This window comes from Papio anubis, chromosome 16 (genome assembly GCF_008728515.1).
Source record: "Papio anubis isolate 15944 chromosome 16, Panubis1.0, whole genome shotgun sequence".
Taxonomy (NCBI): domain Eukaryota; kingdom Metazoa; phylum Chordata; class Mammalia; order Primates; family Cercopithecidae; genus Papio; species Papio anubis.
The window spans coordinates 40,847,549-40,868,992 of NC_044991.1; the positions used below are offsets into that span (position 1 = coordinate 40,847,549).

At 47.8% G+C, this 21,444-nt stretch overlaps 1 protein-coding gene and 1 pseudogene across 6 annotated transcripts in view; one reads left to right on the forward strand and one right to left on the reverse strand.

Moving 5' to 3' along the window:
* Positions 1-21,444, forward strand: part of BFSP1 (beaded filament structural protein 1) — a 49,040-nt gene that overhangs the window by 18,917 nt on the left and 8,679 nt on the right. For 5 of the 6 annotated variants that reach the window (XM_031656547.1, XM_031656545.1, XM_031656542.1 and 2 more), the window contains 3 exons: positions 9,078-9,173; positions 12,122-12,214; positions 15,212-15,319. In XM_031656547.1, coding sequence (XP_031512407.1) covers positions 9,078-9,173; positions 12,122-12,214; positions 15,212-15,319 — 297 coding nt within the window. The remainder of the gene's footprint in view (positions 1-9,077; positions 9,174-12,121; positions 12,215-15,211; positions 15,320-21,444) is intronic. The other variant, XM_031656544.1, reaches the window with a different exon arrangement.
* On the reverse strand, positions 6,531-7,057 carry LOC103888139 (annotated as a pseudogene).

Below are 21,444 nucleotides of genomic sequence, written 5' to 3' on the forward strand. Positions count from 1 at the left end.
TTACTCTGCTGGTTGAAGGGAAAATCAGAACTAGAATCTAGGGAAACCCAGTTTTGCTTTGTCTATGTTACCTGCCCCTCTGCGTGTGAGCACGCATAATATGTTCAAACTAGGACAGTGTGAAAGAGGGTGCTGTCCGTAATTACACAAGTCAGTCAATGCAGGCTGGGACTGTCTCAGGCCAGCTAGTAGGACACGTGGGCACCCTAGATAAAAACACAGAGATGGCAGTGAGAATGCGCCTCAGGAGGGCCTTGAGGACACACGCTCAATAGTTGGCCTAGAGAACGATGGCCTTGAGCCTGTTGGACGTCTGAGCTGGGAGCTGGGAGCTGGGAGCTGGGCCTTAGTAGTGTCTGACGTAACCCTGCTATTCTGTTGACACCTGTAGATCATCCCCATTCTTCTGTTTGGTGGCAACCTCAGACTGCCAGAACATGGCCTTCAGACACGGGGCCCTAGCATCCTTCACAGCACCCTGCAGGCCCTCTCCCCAACACTTCCACATGTTGTCTTGTGAGCATCTGTCCTCACTGCGTGCAGGGCTTTCTCCTCACTTGTCACTCACGCAGTGCTATCCTGGGCACTCTTCAAATAAAGGGGAGAAAGAATGGGGTTCCTCTTTTATCCTTGATGGAAAATGACAGTGAGTTTAAAAAACAAGCTTAAACTTTCTGTTGTTTTTCTCTTTTTTTACAAAAGCGATCCATATTCTCAGTAGAAAAAATAAAGCAACATAGATAATGAAAAATACGGAAAAAGCATCGCATAGTACACCTTTATGTATATTGTGACGTAGAGTGTGGACATTTGAAGTATCAGCCCTGTAAGAATATTATGAAGGTTCTGGGGAAAGATGCTACCAAGAATTTGGGTGACGCCAGCACAGGGAATTGGCATGACTGGCCCCTGGGTCCAGGTAAGACAGTACTGCCCACAAGTGAGCTGCACAGCCCCAACGAGGAGTGTAGCCTGTGATTAGGAACCTCCTGCTACTGCTGAGCATCTGCGAGACTGTGGGCCAATTGCCTTGTCCCTCAGAGCCTCAGCTTCTTCATCTGTGAAATGGAACCACAATACTCCCCACCCACCATAGGAGTGAAAGTCAATGTGCCTAGTGAGAACTAAATGATGTAATAATGTGTATGACTTGCCCATCACCTGGTGGCGCTCAATCCCCGGTCACTGTTATTATTACAGAGCACTTGATGTGATAGACACCAGCTTGATTTTCTCCACAGTGTGGGTGCAGAACCCTGGTGAAATGGGAGGTGACTTTAGAAAGTGCATGGAGGAGTGATATTTAATACTTGTGAATTTTTTAGGATTACCTGTTATTTACAGCAGATGACATATAGATTTCCAAACAAATCTACGTAAAAATGAGTACATTTAAAGACAAATACAGAGTGAATAAGATGCAGGTAGTCCTTGGATAATAGTAGAATTCATAAACACAGTAGGCAGATGCAGGGAGCTGGGGAGGGCTTTGTGCAAGCCTGTAGGAGCCTCAGAACAGCCTGTGGTTATTGGAGGGGCAGGTTTTATTCTCAGAAATGACCTAGTCCAAATTCTTCTCTGGGCCAGTGAGGAAACTCACCCTTGGTGAGGTGAAATGACTTCAGAGCCTTGCAGCTCAGCCGCAATAAGTGTAGACAGGAGTTGGGGTCTTTTGTGTTTGTGGTTCATTCTCTACCTCCAAAGAATAGTCAGGGAATCGATGTACTCAGAGGCCAGACACGAAGCCAGAGAGTTCTTGGCAATAGGTGGCCCCATGGACCTTGATGTTAGTGTCCTGTCCACATACCCTGGGCCATCCCAGTGGTCACTCAGACATGCTGAACACCCTGATCACTGCCTGCATCTTGGGCTCTGGGAACATACATGGCCCACATGAGTACAGTCCAGAAGCGCTGGGTATTAACACCTCAGGAACAACCCTCAGCTGCTGTGGACCAGGATAGGTGGATAAGTTCCCCATCCCTCCTAGCGACAGTTCAGAGTCGTATTCCACATGGTCCCTCAGAGGGACCCCAGCAGGACTGAGCTGTCTACAATGGCAACCTGCTCATCACACTCCTTCATTGGTTCCCTTCCCTGGCTCACTTCCCTCCCTTCCCTGTGCCTCCTGGGATTACCTCCCAGGTAAGTCACAGGTACCCAGTCTTTGCCTTGGGGTCCACTTCTGGAGAACCCAAATAGTCCCTCAAGGGCAGGACCAGGTGAACACTGGACCTTTTTGTTCTCTGCTGAGATCATCAGATGACATGAAAGAGGCTAAAATTCACATCGCATCAGCTGGTCGTGTGAGTGATTTTGGCCTGCAGGTTTTGGGTATTTTCTTACATCAGATCAACGAGGTTTTACCTCAGTCTCAGTGCCCATTTCCTTTGGTCTCACTTGTGGAAGGGATTCATCCCTGGATGTGGCCATGGGACATCACTGACCCAGTCTTTGCATCCTACTTGGAAGACAGCGCAATGTATGTGAAAGGACTGATGGCCCCTGCCTTCACAAAACCACCATGCATTTCTTCATGCTGCACATGTAATCAAGCCTACAGAAAGAGCTCCTGTAGTTTTATCAGCCAGATAAGTTATAGCGGGCCACTCTTTGCTATGCACTTGGAAGTGAAATAAACTCCTCAATACGTTACCTACAACCTATGGCCAAAGTTATTCAACTTCTCAGCCTTTTGATGTAGTAGGAATTCCAGGCGACTTTAAAATATTTGGGTTTGCTAACTTCTAGAACTCATGGTCACCAAATATATACATATGAGATTACTGGTCTGCTATGATGCCTGATTGGCTTATCTTAAGGAAATTGTAAGCAGCAGACTTTAAAATCTTCCTCTCTTTTTTCTTTAAAATTCCCAGAATTTTAAAATGATGTGGCTTCTAGTCAAATGCTTTCACTTAAAAACAATTTTAAAAATATTTAAAGACTGACATATACGCTTTTTCATTTAATTCATGTGTCTCTAAAACGTGCCTGCGGAAAGCAGCAAGAGGCCAGGGAGTTTAGGGGATAAAATGGTGCGGGCATGGAGCCCTACCTTCAGGGCTGTGCCTTTTTATGTCCAAGAATTCCTCTGAGTCCGGAAATGAACTTCCAGGGAAGGAGATGAAACTGGGAAGGAAGAGGAGGAGTCTGGGGGTGGAGAGGCAAGAGGAGCAGAGGAAGAGTCAGGATGAATGCAAAGGGAGAGAGAGCAAAGTTGAGGAGACTGAGGCAGAGGCAAGAGAGAGGGTGGAGAGATGTAGAACTTGCCCAGTGCCCTCCTTCAGGCCAGCATTAGCACCTGGAAGAACAACCTTAGCATTTTTGGAAAGGTGTTTGACATCCAGAGTTGGAGGAAAAGTGTTTTTAAATTAAATTCCAGCTAACTAGAAATCTTAATGAACTTAAATACCCATTCTTTAGCAGTTGGGTTTTTTAATGGAGTTTCTGGATCCCTGTGAATAGGTAAGTGAGGCTGTTTTTTTTTTCACCCTTTTTAATCCCAGACATTTGAGTTAAAAAGGGCTGATTTTCAATAATGCTCCAAATTCTAGTTATTTCTCCAGCTCCTTTCTAAAAACATGGCTGTAAATAGTCTAGATTAGTGGTTCTAAAACTTCAGTGTGCATCAGCGTTACCTGGGGTGCGGCAAGGGTGGGGGGCACATTAAAACCCAGACTCCTGGACCTCAGCCCCAGAAATTCTAAGCCAGTAGGTCTGGCATCTGTTGGAGTATTTACATTTCTGATCTGTTCCCAGGTGTTGTGATCCAGGGACAACATTTTGAGGGCCACTGGTCTAGATCTAGGACACAGGCAATATCAGGGTTGGAATGTTTTGTAAAATTAGACTATTGACCCATAATCTCAATTCAGAAAAATCTAGATGATTCTGCTGGTGAAGCTTCTGAAAATTCAGCTGACAACATCCACAGCATAATAAAAACACAAGCGTCTACACATTTCTGAGTTCTGGCGCAAACAAAAGAAAACACTTCCAAAACAAATTTTCCTCAATGTATCAGCAACTGTACATTCCAGTGGCCCCTACTCACCGTTGGGGGTTTTGGGGTCAGCTTATCAGGTGATTATCTTCAAAGCAGGACAGTGTGCTTGCAGAAACATCTGCTTAATCCCTATTTTAAGAATAACTATTGACTGGTCTTTTACTATCACTATGAGCAATTTTAAAGATTTAACTGATGGGACCCAGTGCTGGTGGTTTTAGCACAATCCTAGGAGGGAGGTGGGGAAGAATGACAGGCACCTCAAAGGACGGAGTCAGGGCTTAGCACTCAGCTCTTGGCTAGTAGAGAGAAGCCCACGGCAGGTTCCAGGCCCATTATCTTCCACTAACTTCCATTCACGAGCTCAATGACGCACTGCATCGGTCTGGCCTCAGCCCCGCATACATGGAGGGAGGCTCTGGACTTCAAGGTGCATTTGGCAGAGCTCTCATGTTGCATGGAGTTGCTTGAAGAGTCTCTGAGGGAAGAGGGCAGCTGAGCAAGGGGGATGCCTGTGGCCCCTTGGTTTTGCTTCAGTACAGTGGCTTTCATGGACTGCTTTGTTCAAAGGATGGCACATGTGGCTTAACAAAAGTTTGAGGACCAGTGACCCCTAGGGTCCCTTCTATTTCTAAAATTTGGAATGTTTGATTCCTTTTAAATAATCACACAAAGGGTCCTTGAAGCCCTGTTTCTAGTCATTCAGCTTTGTGGCTCAATCATGGATGCATTTTGGTAAGAGTGATTGAGAATTCTGTACCCCACCCCATCCTCAGCAGTCTTAAGATGGGCAGAGGGAAGATAGAACAACATCCACCCAATACTCCTGCACGTCGGGCCCAGATTTAGCCAGGCCTCTCTGAGGGTGTGGTCCCCTCCCTGGGGCTGAGAATCACTCCACAAGGAACCATTGCCTTTGAAGGGAGTGGTGATGCCTCCGGGAACACTGTGATTGTCTTTCCCATCATGTGGTCCAGCTGTCAGTCAAGATGGTGGTCATGTGACCCGTGCTGGCCAATCACAGCTCTCCTGAGGGAGGGCTGCAGGGATGAACTGATTCAGAGCTGGGTCACTCTGAGGACAGGTCCTTGACTCCTGCTACTTAGATTCCTGAGACTGCCCTGGTTTCCGTCTTTCCTGAGGTCTGGTTGTTTTTTTGTATTTTACAAATTACCCAGGTCTTTCTGAATCCTCCACCGTTTTCTGTTGCTGGAAAGATTCAGGCTTCCCTTTCCACCATTTCTCTTACAAAAGGCTTCACAGGCTTGTGAAATACTTCTGGGTATTTCAGAAGACCAGGCACCAGGATCTCCAAGGGGTCTGCCCACTTCCCCTGGGGTAGGAATGCCTCGATTTGCAGGAGTGCATCAGTTTGGGTCTGATCGCCCCGGGCTGGGTAGCGCACGCCTTCTGGAAGAAGAAACGCTACAGCTGAGTTTTCATTAGACCCTCCCTCACTGTCGTCCCTGGGTTGCAGGATGTGAGGACCCATCATTAAGGGCCCAGAATGGTAACCCCCTGAAGGCAGAGCTCTTTAAAGGTCAATGGCTAATTAATTAAACACATGAATGAGCTCAGAAGCTAAGTCCCATAGTTAGATTTCATATTCTTGTAGTTTGGACAGTTCAGTGTCCTGGATCTGGAAAAATGTTACCCTTTTTGTAATTTGGTTCATTCTTCTATTTCTGATTTAAAACAAAAAACCCAAAAAACTTCAGACCATGTGTAGATTTATTGAAGGGAGTGGTTTTCCCAGAAGCTCTAGCTTCTCCCAGTGGACAGCGGTGCTGGTGGCAGCAGGGGCCCGGTGCTAGGGCCAGGAATCAGGAGAAGCCTTGGAGAGAGTAGACAGGAGAGTCCAGGGACCGGGGTGAGGAACGACTTTGGACACCGGTGTCCTTCCCCGTTCTGTCGAGGGCTCCTTACCTGGGGATTCACCCTGGAGCAGAAACCTGGAGGAGCACTGAGGAGGAACAAGATCTTCCATTGCCGAAAATTGCTCCCACAGAGCCGTGCCATGCAGTATGGCAGCCACCAGCCGCACGTGGCTGTGGAGCACCTGCAATGTGGGGAGGTCGAATTGGGATGTGTGATGAGTGTAAAATACACAACAGTTTCAAAAACCTCATCTGAAAACAAGAATGGAAGATATCTCACCACTAACTTATTGATTACATGATGACATGATAATATTTTGGGTATACTGGGTAAAATAAAATATATTATTAAAATTAATTTCACCTGTTTCTTTTTATTTTATTTAATGTGGCTACTTCTAGAAAGTTTAAAATTGGCCAGGCACGGTGGCTCATGCCTGTAATCCCAGCACTTTGGGAGGCCGAGGTGGTTGGATCACCTGAGGTCAGGAGTTCAAGACCAGCCTGGCCAACATGGTGAGACACGATTTCTGCTAAAAATACAAAAATTAGCTGGGCGTGGTGGTGCACGCCTGTAGTCCCAGCTACTTGAGAGGCTGAGGCAGGAGGAAACGCAAAAGGAAATGTTTTGTTTGTTTGTTTTGTTAGTTCATGTCTTTTATCAGCTCATACAGTTCCTTGTCTTCTGCTTTGTTGAAGCAGTAAGTCAGACAACATTTGCCACAATAATGTCTGTCAAAGTGGCTTGCCATAAACGCTCCAGCACCACATTCCTCAGAAGGGCACTCTTGATGAAGGTGACTAATTTTGCCATTCTCATCCACCTTAATATTTTTAATATTATAATAATTAATAATAATATTTCAGGACAGCCAGCTTAGTCTTCTTTCTCTTGTGCTTACTCTTCTTGGGGTGGTGTTAAGACTTCTTCCTTTTCTTAGCACCACCACGAAGTGTCGACACAAGATGAAAAGTAGACTCCTTTTGAATGTGTAGTCAGACAAAGTACATCCATCCTCCAGTTGCTTTTGCTAGCAAAGATCAGTCTTTGCCCATCAGGAGGAATTCCTTCCTTATCCTGGATCTTGGCCTTTACATTTTCTGTCGTATCTGAGGGTTCAACCTCGAGGGTGATGGTCTTCCCTGTAAGGGTTTTCGTGAAAATCTGCATTTTGGTGGCGGCTTCACTACAGATGGCTGATTGAAAAGGAAGGAAATGTTTTAAGATATATTCCTAAGGGTTGCACATTAACTAATTTGATCTTATACAACTCTCAAGTTCTGCAAGATAAAATCTTCAGTTCTCTTGGATAGATAAAAAAGCTTGAGAAGTTTGAGCTGGATGAGGGTTGGCCACTCCCCTACCATCTTGCTAATGCTTCAGACCAAATTCACACAGAGAGAGATTTGTTAAATATTAACATTTATTGTGATGCAGGCCCCCAGGGTCCACACAACCTTCTGTGTAGGCTCCATGAAGTCTCAACTCTGGTGTCTTAGGTGCTAAGAGAACACTTTGCATGGAAAGCTCATTCAAGGCAGAGGCTACAATAGAGTCAGAATGTTAGGATCCTTCTTGTCAGCATCAGACAATCAGAAATCTTGCTACACCAGTGGTCTTTCACAAGAGCAACTGAGGAACCAAGTGCCTTTTATATTTATTTATTTATTTATTTATCTATTTCAAGATAGAGTTTTACTCTTGTTGCCCAGACTGGAGTGCAATGGCGTGATCTTGGCCCACTGCAACCTCTGCCTCCCAGGTTCAAGCGATTCTCCTGCCCCAGCCTCCTGAGTAGCTGGTGTTACAGGCATGTGCCACCACGCCTGGCTAATTTTGTATTTTTAGTAGAGATAGAGTTTCTCCATGTTGGTCAGGCTGGTCTCGAACTCCTGACCTCCGGTGATCCACCTGCCTCAGCCGCCCAAAGTGCTGGGATTACAGGCGTAAACCACTGCGCCTGGCCCCAAGTGCCTTTCTTAAGAGAACAGTCTCAAGGCCTTGCCAGAACTGAAACCCTAGTAGCACAAGGGTGGGGAGTGTCTCTACATCTCATGACCAGTCCACATATCGTGACTGTCATAACTCTGTTCATGCGAGCGTGGACAGTGTCTCTTACATATTTTAGCCAAACCACATGTCCCCCTTGATTAATGAGATCCCATTGCTAATATTCATTATTTTATTAGCAAGTCACTAATAAGTCAGTAAAAATCCATTTCCCAAGGCCTCAGGTGTTGGCAGGTGTGCATGGCAGAGGTATCTTGGGAGAGTGGGGAATCCTGACGAATCCAAGTAATGCTCACCTGTAATATCACACTGAAGATGCCAAAGTATATAAGTCATTTCTGGACATCGTAGCACAATCTTATTAAGAGCATTAAGAATTCTTTCATACCTATTTGGTATATTCAAACTAGATCAATGAGGTAAGAGCCAGTGAATTATCAGAAAGTTTCCTGAGAAAATTCAACCTTTTGTGATCAGTGTAGTTTCCAACCTTAGAGGAACAAATGCTATTCACAAAACAGTCATTCTAAAAAATGCGTTTTTGTATTAAAGATGCATCTTCTCAGGGTAAATGTTAACAGTCCTTGGGAGAAAACTACTAGAATACAGATTTCAGGATTTAAGGGAAAACTCTTTCTTTCAGTCTTAGAAACCCAACTCACTGATGATGACATATAGAACAAATAAAGAGGTTACTTAAATATTAACTTTATTTGGTATGTAAATATACCTAGTGCTCCGATCTTTCTAGATCAAGGTTACTTAACCCTGGCCGTATTGACCCTTTAGGCAGGGGAATTCCTTGTGTGCAGGGTTGTGGGGGGGGATGCTGTCCTGTGTATTGTAGGGTATTTAGCAGCATCCCTGGCCTCTACCCACTAGTTGCCAATAGAAGGACCCTACCACGAAAGTGGTGACAACTAAAAATGTCTCTAGACACTGCCAAATGTCCCCCTGGGGACAAAATCACCCTCTGTTGAGAACTGCTGTTCTAGAACAGGTCCAATGGGCTAAGCCATTGCCTTGCTAGAATGCATAATCTCAGATCCCTCCCAGACCTACTGAATCAGAGTCTGCATTTCAGTAAGCTCCCAGGTGGTCTGTGTGCTCGTATACCTGGCTAGCTTTACCCCTACGATCCATGGTGCCTGTGGCCAGGGATATGTGGTTCTCATTGCAGGAAGCTGATGAAGCCTTGCTGCATAACCTGCGCCTTCAGCTGGAAGCCCAATTTTTGCAAGACGATATCAGTGCGGCGAAGGACAGGCACAAGAAGGTAACCATGACCCCTTGAAGCCCTTCCTCTAGAAAACCCAGTTTGGGTTTGATCAGGTAAGCCCAGGGCACTGTGGCTGAAAACAGACTGCTAGAGAGTGGTATACCTTTGTGCATTTTCCCTCGAACCAAATAGGGGTGAATTGGTCACTGGACAGTGCTTAATGAGCCAGACCTGCTTTGAACAGTGGGCAGTAGTGGGTGTGGTTTGAGGGCTGTGGTGTTGCGAACCAGTATCTATATTGTACAGTATAATTTATGAAGTGATTTTATATAGATCCGTCTTCATTAAGCGACAGTCCGTCAACTGTTTCTGCTCAGAAGATACATTAAAAAGTCTTGTTTCGGCCGGGCGCGGTGGCTCACGCCTGTAATCCCAGCACTTTGGGAGGCCTAGGCGGGCGGATCACAATCAGGAGCTCGAGACCACGGTGAAACCCCGTCTCTACTAAAAATACAAAAAATTAGCCGGGCACGGTGGCGGGCGCCTGTAGTCTCAGCTACTCAGGAGGCTGAGGCAGGAGAATGACGTGAACCTGGGAGGCGGAGCTTGCAGTAAGCCGAGATCACGCCAGTGCACTCCAGCCTGGGGGACAGAGCGAGATTCCATCTCAAAAAAAAAAAAAAAAAAAAAAAAAAGACTTGTTTTTCTCTCTGCCTCTGAACCCGTTAATTGCAGGAGCACATTATTCAGGAGCTTCCTCTCCTGCAGTGCTCAGATTCCCCCAGCCTCCAACAGTTCCTCACAGGCCTGACTGTGGCGGGCCCTGGCATAATTGAAAGATCAGATCTTGCAGCTGTTTGACCATGGGTGAGTGGCCTAACCTCTCTGAGATGCTTTTTCATCTTCAAAATGCAAATGCAGGCTCTCCTTCCCAGCAGTGGTGTGGGTGAAGTAGTGTAGCAGACCTGTGGGTGCCTCAGGGCTTCCCTCTTCAGGGACTCTGGCCTCCTCCCACTGCCATCCCTGCAGCTTTGCCTGAGGACTTTCTCCAAGCAGCTGGAGGCTGCTCCACCTGTAGTGGGGAGTTGAGGAACTCCTGTCCCCAGGAGCAGGGAGCAGCCTCAACTGGAACTGATGGGAGTTGGTGTATAAACACCCCAGCTCCCTCTCGCCTTTGTAGACCAACTCTGAGGCTTTTATTCTGCACTGGCACCCAGAGATCCTCACCAGGATTGAGCTCCAGGTGCTCACAGTGGTGACTCATTGGTAATAGCCCTCGCTGACCGCCCTCCCTTCCTGCCTCACTTTCCCACTCCATCCATCATGTTTCCTGGCATCATTGCCCAGTCAACTGTTTATACTCAGATCCCTCTCCCAGAGTCTGCTTCTGCGGAAACCCAAACTAAGACAATGTGGGAACATGGGTACAACCTGGAGCTTGGCAAGTGCTCAGTGAACCTCCAGTTCCCTTCCTACCTCAGTGTGTACCTGCATCCGTACACCAGCCCTGTCTGCTCCAATCAGGGTCCTTCTCACTTTCCACTAGGCCTAGCCATTTCCTCCTCCCCACCCACCTCCTTGCTTCTGCTCTACTTGATGGAATCCTTGGAACAGTGCCTGGGGCAGTTTTGAAGCAGCTCAAAGAATTCTTCCAGGCCATTTAGGATGATATTGATGATGATGATGGTGATGATGATAGCTCACACTGTGAGGCTCCCCTGCAGTATCTCACCGGATCCCAAGAGCAGCCTTGTGAAATAGTGCTCAGGTCAGGCTCCCTATAAGCAGAGCTCTAAGTAGTGATTTTTTGTCACTGATGTCTTAGTGGAGGGCTCTGAGGAGAAGGGAGGAAAGGGGCAAGACAGGGCAGGGAGCAGAGCAAGGATGTGTCCTCAACTGGAGTCTAGCTGTGGCGTTCTTATGATCCCATGGGAAGCTCTGTGAATTACCACAGCCGGGTCCCTCAAGGAGTCGAGAGAGTTGGTCTTTTGTACTCCCGTGCCATCAGTCATTGGCCTGGGTTGGGGATGAGGCAGGATCTGGTGGCTTCCTAGACAAGATGACCATTTGTTGACCAAGGGCTGCTTTCTGCAGAGGGCTGTGTCATCTGTTGTTACTCACAGAGCTTGGGATAGGGGCACTGGCTGGTAAAGGGGATCAGGCATCCCTACATATAGTTATCCCTGTTTTATAGAAGAACTTGCATTTTAGGAGGTTTAAATAGCTTGCCTGAGGTCACACATAGCCAGTAAGTCTTTTAGTCCAGGCCTGATTGACCAAAGCCCATTCTTTGAAACACTGCTGGTGTTGGAAAGGGTCCTTTGTGCCCTCCAGGGCCTTTTAACTTATTTATTTTTGACATGGGGTCTCATTCTATCACTCAGGCTGGAGTACAGTGGGGTGATCACAGCTTGCTGCAGCCTCCACCCACCCCCAGGTTCAAGTGATCCTCCTACCTCAGCCTCCTAAGTAGCTGGGACCACAGGTGCACACCACAACACATAGCTAATTTTAAAATTATTTGTAGAAATGAGGTCCTACTATGTTGCCCAGGCTGGTCTCCAACTCCTGGGCTCAAGCAATCCACTGGCCTTGGCCTCCCAAAGTGCTGGGATTACAGGTGTGAGCCACCATGTCTGGTGAGGGCTGGTTTTTTCCTCTGTTTTTTGTGCCTCTGCCACCCAGGGCTTTGTGAAGACCAATGCACCAATGTAGCTGAAGAGAAATGGTGACATAAAGCAAGCCTTAGTTGATTCATCTGCCCCATTGTTCTTGTGAAGTTTAAAGGAGACTGAGGGGCCAGGAATGAGCATGGTGCACATGTGGGCAGGCCCACCGATGGCAGCAGATGCATCAGTCTCTTCTTCCTCCTGAACCTGGTCATGGTCTGTCCCGTATGTGATGATGCAGCATATGGAAGTGTCCATTCCTGTGCTCATCTAGTACTAGAAGGAAAAACCAGCACAGCTCAACTTCTAACGAGAATGTTTTCCCTCCCCTAACAGAATCTTCTGGAAGTTCAGACCTATATCAGCATCCTGCAGCAGATCATCCACACCACTCCTCCAGCATCCATTGTGACGAGTGGGATGAGGGAGGTAAGAATTGGAGCAGGAAAAGGCAAACCAGCCCTGGCGGGAAGCTGTATCTGCAGACTCCCAGGGAAGGGCTCACAGGTTGGACTGTGAGGGTGGCCACCAGGGTCCACTCCCCACTCCTGCTTTGTATCCTCATCTGAAGTTTGTTCTTCTGATATTTTTCTTGTACTGTAAATGCCAATATTTAGACACATGAGGATGTAAACTGCGTCCTTGACCATTTTCTTCGGTATTTTCTCTTGAGAATTACGAGCTGTTCTTCCTTGCATACTTTATAAGAAATGACCAAGCTGCTTTCCAAAGCGATGTGCCATTGTTGCATCTCCACCCACAATGCGTGAGGGTTTCTGTGGCTCCCTGTCCTTGTCAGCACTTGGTATGTCAGCTTTTTAGTGTGTCTTTGCTATTCTAATGGTGGTGGTTTTAATTTGCATCCCCTAATGACTAAGGAAGCTGAGCATCCTTTTGTGCACTTATCTGCCATCCGGATAGCTTCTTTGTGGAAGTATCTGCTGAAGCCTCTTGCCCATTTAAAAAATTGGTTTGTTTCCTTATTCTCCCTATCAATCTGTTCATGAATTTAAAATACAGAGAATCTCAGATAATTAGTGAATATATTTTCAAGACGGAGCTCTGCTAATGATTATGTGAGCCTGTGGCATGGAAACTAGTGGGAAAGGATAGAGATTGTTGAAGCTGATTTGTAAAAACTAAAGATTTGGATATGAAAAATTATTTCCGATATTATGTTCCAAATTCCTTCTTCATTTAGCTCTCTAGCTGCTCAACAGGATAGTAGTTTTTTTTCCTAATATGGTTTATGGAATTTTGTGATGCATAGCATGATATATATATAAATAGACTGGTGCCAAGTGAGGTGGCTCGTGCCTGTAATCCCAACTACGCAGGAGGCTGAGGTGGGAGGATCACCTGAGGCTAGGAGTTCAAGAGCAGCCTGGACAACATAGAAAGACCCCATCTCTAAACAAACAAACAAACAAACAAGAAACAAAAAAACCCCAAAACACTGGAAATGATGCAAATTTAAAAAAAAAATGTTACAGTGTCCCTTCTCCAGAGGTTGTGGTAGGCTAGTACAGGGTTTGGTGGATTGGGCAAAAGATAAGGTTCTGGGTCTTTTTGCAAGGATGATCTAGGATGGTGGCTCTCAACCCTGGTGACACTTGCAATTGCCTAGATGTGTGCTCAGGTCATGCTCCGAGTCAATGAATGGGCTGCTCAGGAGGTGGGGCCTGCCCAGGAGCAGCATGCAGACAAGCTGCTGCAGAACCCATGGGCTGGGGTCACCAGCTACCTGAACTTTTTCATCTTAATTATTTTATACAAAGCTAAAGAAATCCCCAAATTTGCTTTAGAAGACACTTTTGAACCCTGCAAAGTATCATCTAAGAGACAGGAAAGTTACCTTTTTTGGCATTCATGAGGATAGTCTTGTCCGAATTGCCCACCAATTACCGTTTCAGGATCCTGTTGTCCTTAGTGGATGTAACCGAGGTTGCTACTAAGGCCTAAAAAAGCTTTTCCGGAAGTCTTAATTTTCTTTGCCAGAGATCCCTTTCCAGAGATGTTATTTTTATTTTTTCAAACCCACTTTTGTCCTCTAACTCAAAGGTGTTTTACATCCGAGCATACCTTTTGAATTGTGTCGTCTATTCCCTTGTAATAAGATCCTTCTACGTCGTAAGTACACAGACACTGGACTGACTTTGATGTCATCGATCAGCATCACCTGGGCTTGTGAGATGTGCAGAGTGTCCAGCCCAGCCTCAGACCCACTGAGACAGAATCTGCATCTTAGCCAGATCCTCAGGGACTCGTGGGCATACTCAGGCTAGAGAAGCACCAATTGAGAAAGCATCACATCTTTATGAGTCTTAGTTTAGCAATTCTATAGTCAAATTAGACAGTCACTTTCCTGTATGTCTGTGTCACTGCTGCAGCCACTTTGTAAGGTGTTTGAAGCAGAGACTGCCTGCCATACATGGGCTTGGACACAGAAACCCTCAGTGTAGACTTGGTGTTTGATTTTGCGTGGCTTCGAGTCAATGTGCTCTGTGTCAGAATGCATGGCTCTTGAGCAGTCAGGCCTTTGTGAAACAATTTGAATATTTTTGAATAAACATGGAAAGGCAGGTCAGGAGAGAGGCACCTGCTTGGCAGAGTGTGGAGAGGTCGGAGGATTTCCTTCCAGCCATTCCCTGGAGCGTCACTTCTCTTTCACCCATTGGGGCTGATGGCTCCTGCTTTGTGCTGCGCTGACATCGGAGCACAGCGTGTGGCTCGTGGCTCCAACCAACCTTCATTTTCTTAGAGAGTGTGCATTCCAGGTTTTCCTTTTCACAGAAGGGAAAACAGAGGCTTTGAGAGTCAAATGCCTTTTCTAGAGTCTCTTAGTAGGTTCACGGCACAGCCAGGTCTAAGCTCTGGTCTCCTGGTACTTGGTCCCGGCGTTTCACACTCCCAGGGAGGTTCAGACTTTGAAGACAAAGCAAAAGCCATTGATGGCTGCACTGTGGGCCTGGCTTAGTCTCCTCACGCTACTATAACAGGACACTATAGACGGGAGGGCCGACAGGCAGACATTTATTTCTCACTGTCCTGGGTGCTGGAAATCCAAGATCAAGGTGCCAGCAGAATTGGTGTCTGGAGAGGGCTCTCTTTCTGGCTTGAAGATGGCTGCCTTCTTGCTTTGTCTCATGTGACAGACAGACCGGGGGCGGGGGTGGGGGCTCTGGTGTCTCTTCTTGTTCTTACAAAGACCCTAACCACATCATGGGGCCCCCCATCCTCATGACCTCATCTAACCCTAACACCTTCCAAAGGTCCCACCTCCTGAAACCTTCATCTTGGGAGTTAGGACTTCAACACAGAATTCAGGGGGACACGGATATTCCATCCATATCAGGGCCCCACACCTCCTCTGCCCTTTTCCTCTCTGCATGTCCTGTGAATCTGACTCTGGCCTTCTCTGTGCAGGAGAAGCTCCTGACGGAGCGGGAGGTGGCCGCTCTGCGGAGTCAGCTGGAGGAGGGCCGCGAGGTGCTCGCCCACCTGCAGGCGCAGAGAGTGGAGCTGCAGGCCCAGGTACGCTGGAGACTGCCGCACGCGCATTGGGGCTTCCCACATGTTTTATGGAGGCGTTACGCGCAGCACACGCATGCAGCTTGAGGAGCTGTCACATGCTGAACATATCGTATGTTCCTGGCAGAAACGGGGTTTTCGGAGTGGGTGACCAAGCGCTCTGCTCTGCCCTGGACTGAGGAATTTTCCAGGACAAGGGAGAGTCCTGAGCCAGTGAACACAGGCATCACGCTCATTCCTGGCCCCTCAGAGGTGCCCCTTGGGACTCCTTTAAGTCATGCCCTCCCCTCCGAGGCTTAGGCTTAGGCTGCCCCAGTGTCTACATCATGCATTCATTTTGCCCAGGTCAAACTTTGTAAGAATAAGAAGAAACGGACACAGTAGGGACTTTTATCCTCCACTTGTTCAAATCTGTGCTTCTGTTTTTCTTCTCATGGTAACAGTTCTCCTTCGGAATTTGATTACAACCTGGAAAGAGTGGTTGTATCAGTGTTTGCTTCTAGTTAGAAACGTGTTGGTGGAAAGCTCACATTTTTACCCCCACCCCTTTTGGGTGAAGCTTAATTTGAAAACAAAACAGAAAAGCCCCACGCTGTCCTGTGGCCTGTGTCTTCTTGGCTACTTCCTGGCTCATCTTCCTTGGTTCCTTCCAGTTCTCTCTCTTTCTCGTTACCCTCCAGCAGGGCATTCCGTGGGGACGGCTGGGTTAAAATACTGCACCTTTGTATGGCTCCCTAACCACGTTTCCCAAACCAAAAAGTAAGTTGACATTTGGTTTAACAAGTACACGTGGGGACAAGAGAGCAAAACGTGTAAACATCGGATGCTTCAGAAAGCCCGGACCATTTGGACGTTATGTGTTACTCTGTCTCTGCCCTGCCAGGGCCCACAAAATGGGAAAAAATGTGAAGCCACAACTAGATGTTGTGCTTTTTATTGATTTCCAGTGCCCCCATGTCTGCTCAGGATTTCCTTTTGGGACCTTGGAGTTCACATCCTAATTCCCATCCCAGCACACACCACACAAAACTCACAGTGCAGCAGCTCTTAGGGGCTGCTGGAAGGCAAACCTGGGTCTGTGGTGGTCCCCTGAGCTGACGATCGCAGCAGGAGAAACCAAGTAAGGCCCTTAAAACTCTTCCTTCTTGCGAGAGAAACCCTGGCTCAGGGACCATGTGCGTCATCCTGGTGACTGGGGCGTGTGTGGTTTCTTCTGAGGCTCTGACAGGATAGAATAAGGGTTGTATGTGTTTGTGTATGTGGGGTGTGTGTGTGATATGTGTGGTATGTGTGATATATGTGGGATGCATATGTAAAGTGTGTGGTGTGTGTGTCGTGTGTGTGTGTGTGTGTGTGTGCTGTGTATGTGAATAGGGATATGGATACAAGCGCAGTCATGGTCCTAGAGACCAGTGTTTTCCAAACGACTAGTGACAACTCATTTTTGGATGTAAAACGAATTCAGTAGAATTGATTGGCATGTAAAAGGAAGTCAACAAAATGCTAGACTAAAATATAATAAGAAAAACAGAGTGTACAGCAAGCCAAAGGGAGGATTTGTTTTGTGAAGCCCTCGTTTTATCTCCACATCCATATGGATATGTTGAAATACACACACACACATCTATCTGATGTGTATGGCTTGCAATGAGAAATGTGGTTTTTCCTGGGGCGGTGGTGTTAAAGTTGAAAACCACTGCCCTAGAGATACTGAGAAAGATGAAGGACCTCAGCCTAGATGGCACATTCCAGTTCCAGGACAAAAAGAATTTTCCTCTATGTACATGTACGTATTTGTTGAATATCAAAATAAGAAATTTCACAACAGATTAACCTGGTTTCTGAGAACATGAAATGAAACTGCTGGTTGGCCACCTGTTTCTGTCCTTAGTGGCTGCAGGAGGGCTTCCTGGCTTTTCTCTGCTGCCCTCGTCTCTAAAGTAGGGTCTCAAGCGTCTCTTCTGTGCTGCCTCCTCCACTGCCACCCTTGGCAGTCTGATGGAGACCTCTTCTCAGAAAAATGATGGTAAAGGCATAAAATAAAGTACAGATAATTTAAAGGAACCCAGGCTGGGCGTGGTGGCTCATGCCTGTAATGCCAGCACTTTGGGAGGCCAAGGTGAATGGACTGATTGAGTCCAGGAATTTGAGACCAGCCTGGGCCACATGATGAAACCCCATCTCTACAAAAAATACAAAAATTAGCTGGGCGTGGTGGTGCATGCCTGTGGTTCCAGCTACTGAGGAGGCTGAGGTGGGAGAATTGCCTGAGCCTGGGGAGGTTGACGCTGCAGTGAGCTGACATTGAGCCACTGCACTCCAGCCTGGGTAACAGAGTGAGACTCCGTCTCAAAAAAAAAAAAAAAAAAAAAAAGAAAAGAAACTAACTATATTAAAACAGTTATCAAAATATTACTGAATCATTTTATATAAAATGACAGATGTGCTTATGCTCAGTAACAAGCTGTAGCATAGGGCTGATGAAACAGGACTGTGTCCGTTTTCTGCTGTCTTGATGAGTCACCACTAACAGGAGCTTGGAACAGCACCTGTGTCATCGCAGTTGTGTAGGTGGGAAGTCTGGGCGGGTCCTATCAGTTTCTCTGCTCTGGGTCTCAAAAGGTAGAAAGAAGGATGTTGGCCAGCCTGGGCCCTTGTCCGGAGGCTCTTGGGGGAGAATTTGCTTCCAGTCTCATTCAAGTTCTTGGCAGGAGTGAGGACCCTCCTTCTTTTCTGGCTGCTGGCCAGGAGTGGGTGTCAGGGCTGCCCATGCTCTTTGGCTTCAGGCCCCTCCATGTTCAAAGCCGGCAGCGAGCTCTGAACCCTCTTCCTGCGTCTCATCTAATTGAGTTGGACTTATGCGTTTCTCTGACTTCTGTTTTTAGGGCTCCTGTGATTGGGGATAATTTTGAATAAACTCCTTTCCTTAAAAAAGGGTAACTGATTAAGAACCTTAATTATATCTGCAAAGTCCCTTTTTGCCATGTAACATATCCAAGGGTGTAGCACCAAGGGGAAACGGTCATGGGGGCCAAAATTCTGCCTCCTTAGCTCTGATGAAAACCCAGACGTGGCTGGGCGCGCCCGGGAGCTCCTGACTCAGTGGGTCTGGGGAGTTGCCCGGGACGCTGCATGTTCAGGTGTTCCTGGGATGGTGCTGCTGCCGGTCCAGGAGCCACACTGAGAACCACAGGGTAGGGGCGGGTCCCAGGGAGGGGGCGAATGTTCCACCCCGTCCCCCTGTGTCCCAGGCTTGGGCCTCACTTCCAATGTTTGTGGCTGGGTTTTTGCTGGTTTTAAAGGTTTTAGTGGCTTCCTAATGTAGCAGCTAAGCTAGAGCTGAAGGAAGATGTTGACCGCACACCTCTGGGCAGGGCCCACACTGTGGCCGGAACTCGGTGGAGGGCGGGCCGAGGGAGAGCATCTGGTAGCCCCAGGGCCTGGCAGCGGGTTCCGCCTATGGTTAGGGCGTTCGAAGCTTCCCGAACTCTCCACAGCAGGGGTCCTCAGGGTGAGGTCCCCGTCCCAGCAGCGGCGGCACCACCTGGGAACTTGTCAGACATGCAAATTCACAGGCACCCCAGACCATTGACCCAGGAGCTCTGGGGCGGGCCGGTGCGCCTTGTTTTCACGAGCCCTCCGCTTGGCTCTGCGGGCTCGGTCTGGGAGAGGCTGGGCGGAGGATGGGAGAACGGTGCCTGGGCTTGGAGCTGGAAGCCTCTCCTTCAAATAAGTGCACATATACCCCTAAGAGCCCTGGAGGAAGCACTTCGGACAGGTGGAGAGGAAAGGACAGGTAATTCTAGTTCCCTAAATTGCGTGGACTGAGAATTTCTGTGACAGGGAAGTAAAGAAAGTCACTTTTTAAAATTGCAAAGTGGGAGCCGCCCAGGTCTCATTTCTCATTAAAGTCACTTAGCACCATCTAGTGGTTTAATTTGTGTAAGACAGTGTGTAACGCGTTTCCTTTAAAAAAAAAAAAAAGAAGAAGAAGAAGACCTTGCACCCAAAGTTGTCTGGGGTCCCAAGGACTGAGGTGGGAGCTCGCCCCTCCAGATGGGGCTCGCGTCAGGCTCCTGCCTGTGTCCTGCCCTCAGCAGCTCACAGCCCAGTGGGGAGACAGATATAAACCAGGCAATCTAACGGTCCAGGCAGAAATAGCAGTCACCTGGCTCCAGATAAAGTTCAAGTTGCCACATGGCTCCACCCTTGGAGGAACCGTGGGTCAACCTCTCTTCTCTTTGTCTCCTGACCACCCCCTGCAGTTTCTGGGACCTGCCCCTTTGCTCATTCCTTCTCTCCTTTCTGGAAGTCCCTTTCCTTCCTCGGTTCCCAGGACCGGTCCTGCCTCCTCCTGGAAGCCTCTTTCTCCCTCCGAGATGCCCTGGGCGTCCCTCCCCTGCTGGCCTGCGGCCTTCTAGAGGAGGGTCCGTGTCTCACTCTCCTTGACCAGGTTGGTGCTGGGTGGCAGTGGATGCCATGCCACAGTGGCTGTCGTCACAGGCATCTCCATTCCTGTTGAGCTTCTGAGAGGGGCTCTTACTGGTTTTCCTGAACCCCTTTCCTTCTGATGAAAGGTTTAAATTATGGAGCTATAAAAACCATATTGATATAGACAGCAGTCCAGTTTTATAAACCAAGTCATCACTTCACTGGACTCAGCAGAATCCCGTAGAGCCTCTGCGACCAGTGCAGGATTGGAGGGCTCTGGGCCTCATGGTCACGTGGGAGATGGTGGCTGTGGGGGTGCCTAGGGCAGGAGCTCCTCCCACAGTGCTGCAGCAGAGAATCTCCAGCCTTTAAAACATGCAGCCTTCTTCAAACAAACACAAATGCACACCCAAGAAAACACCTCACCCATCTGCCCCCTACCACTACCACAAAAATAACAGTCACCACTTCATGAGATATAAAAAGATTGCACTCCACTTGTAGGATTAAAAAGATCATAGGTGACTTTCCTGGTCTCTCATTTCCCAGTTTGTGATGCTTTGTGATTCTATTTACAGTTCAAAACTTTGCTAAGTGAAAACCTGCAAGGAGAGGTCTCTGCGTGGCTCACACTGACTTTCCCATGTCTTCAGAGAGAACACGCTGGTGCTGGCCTGTTGCAGTGTGGGAATGGGGAGTTTGCAGAGGCCCTGGAGTGTGGGTGTGTGTGCATATGTGTGCGTGTGTGTGCATATGTGTACGTGTGTGTGTGCTTGCACATTGCTTGCCCGCAGCAGGGAGGAGGCCGAGGTGCGGGGTAGGGGTGGCCTGGTTCTGGGAGGTGTTTCAGACGTTGTACAGGTAGATTCGAATCCTGCTGTGGTATTTATGGGCAAGTCACTTTGCCAGTGTGCCTCAGTTTCCTCATCTGTAAAGTGGAAATATTGACAGCTCCTCCCTGATAAGGTTGTTGTGAGGTTGATGAGTTGGCCCAGCTTAGGACTTACCAGCACCAGCCACTACCCCGGCTCTGGGCTGGGGAACCCACCCACAAAGGGGACGGCCGCCCCAGAGCTCCTGGGTCAGTGGTCTGGGGTACATTCTCTTCATATGTAATTTTTTCTTTTACTCTTTATTATGGAAGATTTCAAACATCGAAAAGTGACAGATTATAGGTGCTATGGCTCACACCTGTAATCCCAGTACTTTGGGAGGCCAAGGTGGGAGGATCACTTCAGCCCAGAAGTTCAAGACCAGCCTAGGCAACATAGTTAGACCTTGTCTCTACAGATTTTTTTTTTTTTTTTTAAATTAGCTGGGCATGGTGGCATTCACCTGTGGTCTCAGCTGCTAAGGAGACAGAGGTGTGGGAATCGCTTGAGCCCAGGATATCGAGGCTTCAGTGAGCCCTGATGGCAGCACTGTACTCCAGCCTGGGCAATAGAGTGAGACCCTGTCTCAAAAAATAAAAGTGAGAATAGTCTGTCTCATGAGCCCTCCTGCCCCATCCCCTAACACATGGCCCCTCTATGTTCTCTACAGCCCCTCACACTTCCCTCACCATGTAATTCCAATGCTCCTTTAAGTTTTGGGCCTCAAAGGGGTCTTTTAAATCCCCATATTCCTTGGAGGTGTTTCCTAGAGTGTGTAAACACTCTGGTGTGGGTGAGATGTGGCTGCACCAGACGTTAGTGTGC